Source organism: Gouania willdenowi, chromosome 11, assembly GCF_900634775.1.
Source record: "Gouania willdenowi chromosome 11, fGouWil2.1, whole genome shotgun sequence".
NCBI classification, from domain to species: Eukaryota; Metazoa; Chordata; class Actinopteri; order Blenniiformes; family Gobiesocidae; genus Gouania; species Gouania willdenowi.
This window is the reverse complement of record NC_041054.1, coordinates 30,610,049-30,613,459: the sequence shown is the minus strand read 5'-3', so window position 1 is coordinate 30,613,459 and position 3,411 is coordinate 30,610,049. Positions and strand designations below refer to the sequence as shown.

The window sequence follows — 3,411 nt, the reverse complement described above, 5'->3', positions numbered from 1 at the left end:
TCAGGCCGGTTCGACAGCAATTCACGAGCTGACACCTGTGCAGAGTGGCTTTCAAAATAAAATGCTCAAAGGTGCAGCTTTCTAAATACAGTGTTGATTTTTCACAGCTCAAAGCAGCAGAATATCTATTTATAGTTTATTCATTTATTTATTACTCTACAACCACTCAGAAACATGTGTACGTGGCAATTAAAAGTTGAGTTGAAGTATTTTAGTTTTATTTTGAAACAGAAGTTGCTAATTAAATGTTTTGCATGATTTCAGACCGAAACCTTGACGTATGTGGGCGCAGGCTCCACCCATTTTAAAGAAATGATCTTCATTCAATAATTATCACCTTAACTTAACTTTGGCTGCTTTTATTTATTTATTGCAAGTTTATATATATATATATATATATATATATATATATATATATACATACACACACACACACACACACACACACACACACACAATGATTAATTAATCAATCCATTAAAACATTATTGGTGTTTTTTTGGTCACATTATTTCTTTTAATATATTTTTAAATTCAACTGTTGTTCTAGCCACAAACAAACAAAAAAAAAAAACATTAATCTCAATAATAATAATAATAATAATATATTTAGGATAAAGGTAATACTGTAGGTGCCCTCAAGTGGAGACATGGTGTATTATCACATGAAAACATGTTAAACATCATCAAAGAAAAGAAGTCAGGCTGATGAACTGATGAACAACTGAAACATTAAAGTGACTTAAATGATTTTTATTCACCTTGTATTTAGTCTTTACTTACATTAATTATCATCATTTACAAAAAACATCACATCATCACTGACACTGAACAAAGATGTTATTTATTATTTAATATATATTGTTTCTTTCTCTGCAGCTCATTTAAACAACTAACAATTGTTTTTTTTTTTTATGTTGATTTGGAGAACCGCCTCTTACTCTTTTATTTCCTTTATCTATGTCATTTTTTGCCTTTTGTTGTCATTTTGAGTTTTTAATTGTCATTTAGTGTTTTTTTAGTCATTTTTGAACGACTGTCATTTATTTTGTGAATTTTGTGGTAGTTTTATGGGTGATTTGCGGTCATTTTGTGTATTTCGTTATTTTTTTCATGTTTTTTGTAGTCTGTGTATTTAATAGACTGTGTTTTTGAGACATTAAAGTAATACATAGTTTTCTTTTATTTCGTGTATTTCATTTTCATTGTGTGTTTTCGTAGTCATTTGGTGAATTTTTCTTGTTTTGGGTGTATTTCTTTCATGTATTTAATCAGAATTTTGCATGTTTTTTGGAGTTATTTTGAATATTATCTGTAATTTTTTTCTCCTGTGTTTTTGTAGTCATTTTTTGTATTTTTCTTGTTTGTTTGTATGTTTTGTTATTGTTTTGTGCATTTTTGGAGTTTTTTCCAAACAGTTTTTAAAAATGTTACATGAGAGCTGCTCTGGGTTTTATTGTGCATTTCCAAATTGTATCTATAATGAGCGCGGACGAAGTATCGATACTTTTACTTTGAGTACTGAACACGAGTACTTTAACCACCTCTGGATGATGGTGTTAGTTGTTGATGAATCCAGTTGAATGATAAAATATGGATTACTAAAGGTAGGATTACTTTTCCTAGGCTGTGTGGGAGGATTTACAGATGACTCTGTGCTTCGGTGGAGACGTGTCCCTGATGAAGCTTCATCTTCACCATCCTCAGAGCGATCAGATACAGGATCTCACAGATGTTGAGGACCACACACAGGATGGAGGCCCCCACCATGAAGTAGGTGAAGATGGTTTTCTCTGTGGGTCTGGATATGTAGCAGTCCACCAGGTTGGGACACGGGCTGACGTCACACTGGACCTTCCTGGGCAGTTTGAAGCTGTGGTAGATGTAGTGCAGCAGGTAGAGGAAGCTGATCTCCAACCCACTTTTAATGAAGAGGCTCATCAGGTAGGTCCACCACAGACCCCCATGCTTCTGACCCGGGTTGTGGTACAGGCGTCTGTCCTGGCCGTGCTTGGCCCGGTGCTTGCGTTCTCTGTCTTCTCTGTAGGCCACATGGAGGACCACCATGAAGGAGGGGCAGGTGACGAAGATGAGCTGCAGGGCCCACAGGCGGATGTGGGAGATGGGGAAGTAGCGGTCGTAGCAGATGTTGGTGCAGCCGGGTTGGAGGGTGTTGCAGTCAAAGTGACCCTGGTCGTCGCTCCACACCCGCTCTGCAGCCACAACGTAGACCAGCACCCGGAACACGAACACCACAGATAGCCAGATACGTCCAAAGGCGGTGGAGTACTTGTTGACCCCGCTGAGGAGACCCTCCAGAAACTTCCAGTCCATCACTTTGAGTTGGTTTGGTTTCCTTTAACTGAGAGTAAAATAAAGAATAAATTAATTGATCATAAAAAAACATCCTTTGTTTCAGCAACATTATGGTAAGTTGAGGCAGTATTATGAAAAATTGTCTTCATAATAGTTTAGCTACAGTGATATAAATTCCTTTAGCCTCATTCAGAGGTTGAAAAAGTTCTGTTTCCTCCATCCCTTGTTATTCCACATTTTGTAAAAAGTCAGCTCCAAACGGGCGAGTTGGATTTTTCTCCCAATATTACGTCATAAGCTGGAAACTCCTCCTCCTGACAATCCTGGCTCCTCCTACGCTATAAGAATGTGAGCTCCTCACAGCTAAAACAAACACTGTGGTTTAAAATAGAATATACATTATACTTTGTTGTCATATATGTAAAGCTACAAATGCTAAATGTGTTCTCTGCATTTAGCCCCTCCCTAAGGAACAGTGGGCAGCCACGATGTAGCACCCAGGGAGCAGTTATAATCAGTTCCATTTTTAGTAGCTGTTATACCACCTCGTTTTGAGATGATCTGACATGTTTGTGACCCAATGCGACGCATCAGTTGGACAAAACAATAGACTATCACCTTAAATGAGCATAGGGCAGGATTTGAGAAAAAACTTATTTTAATGCTAATGGTTGATGGCGCGCTCTAAACCAAAGAGAATGAGCCCACACACATTTCTACCTATTGCCTTTAAAAGATTGTGTAATATATTTTGTATTGATTTTCAGTCTGATTTTTCTGCGCATTCACGACGGCTTGGAGAGACGTCCCAATAACCCGGAAATAAAAAAGAATGAGAAAAAAAGAAAAAGGGCATGGAGACTGAAAGACATTACAGAATGGTTCAGTTGTACAAACATGTTACATGTTTAAGATTATTTAAAGCTAGTAAAATAGGAACATGATGATTTCCTACATTTCATACATTTAAACTGGTAGCCCTTTGGACTATTCACTAGCTTTGAAGTAGTTTGCTATTTCAGAAAGGTTGATGACCTCTGTTTTAGATCATCTAAAGAAGATATGAGCAACTGGTGGCGTAGGGGCCAAATGCGG

General features: G+C 37.3%; 1 protein-coding gene across 1 annotated transcript; it reads right to left on the bottom strand.

Moving 5' to 3' along the window:
- Window positions 1-1,641: 1,641 nt before the first annotated feature.
- On the bottom strand, window positions 1,642-2,334 carry LOC114471901 (gap junction beta-3 protein-like). Its single transcript, XM_028460888.1, has one exon. It carries the CDS (start codon window positions 2,332-2,334, stop codon window positions 1,642-1,644), a length of 693 nt encoding a protein of 230 aa, XP_028316689.1.
- Window positions 2,335-3,411: the final 1,077 nt, after the last annotated feature.

Coding starts and splice junctions, on each gene's coding strand:
- LOC114471901 (XM_028460888.1), bottom strand. CDS start 2,334: ATGGACTGGAAGTTTCTGGAGGGTCTCCTCAGCGGGGTCAACAAGTAC.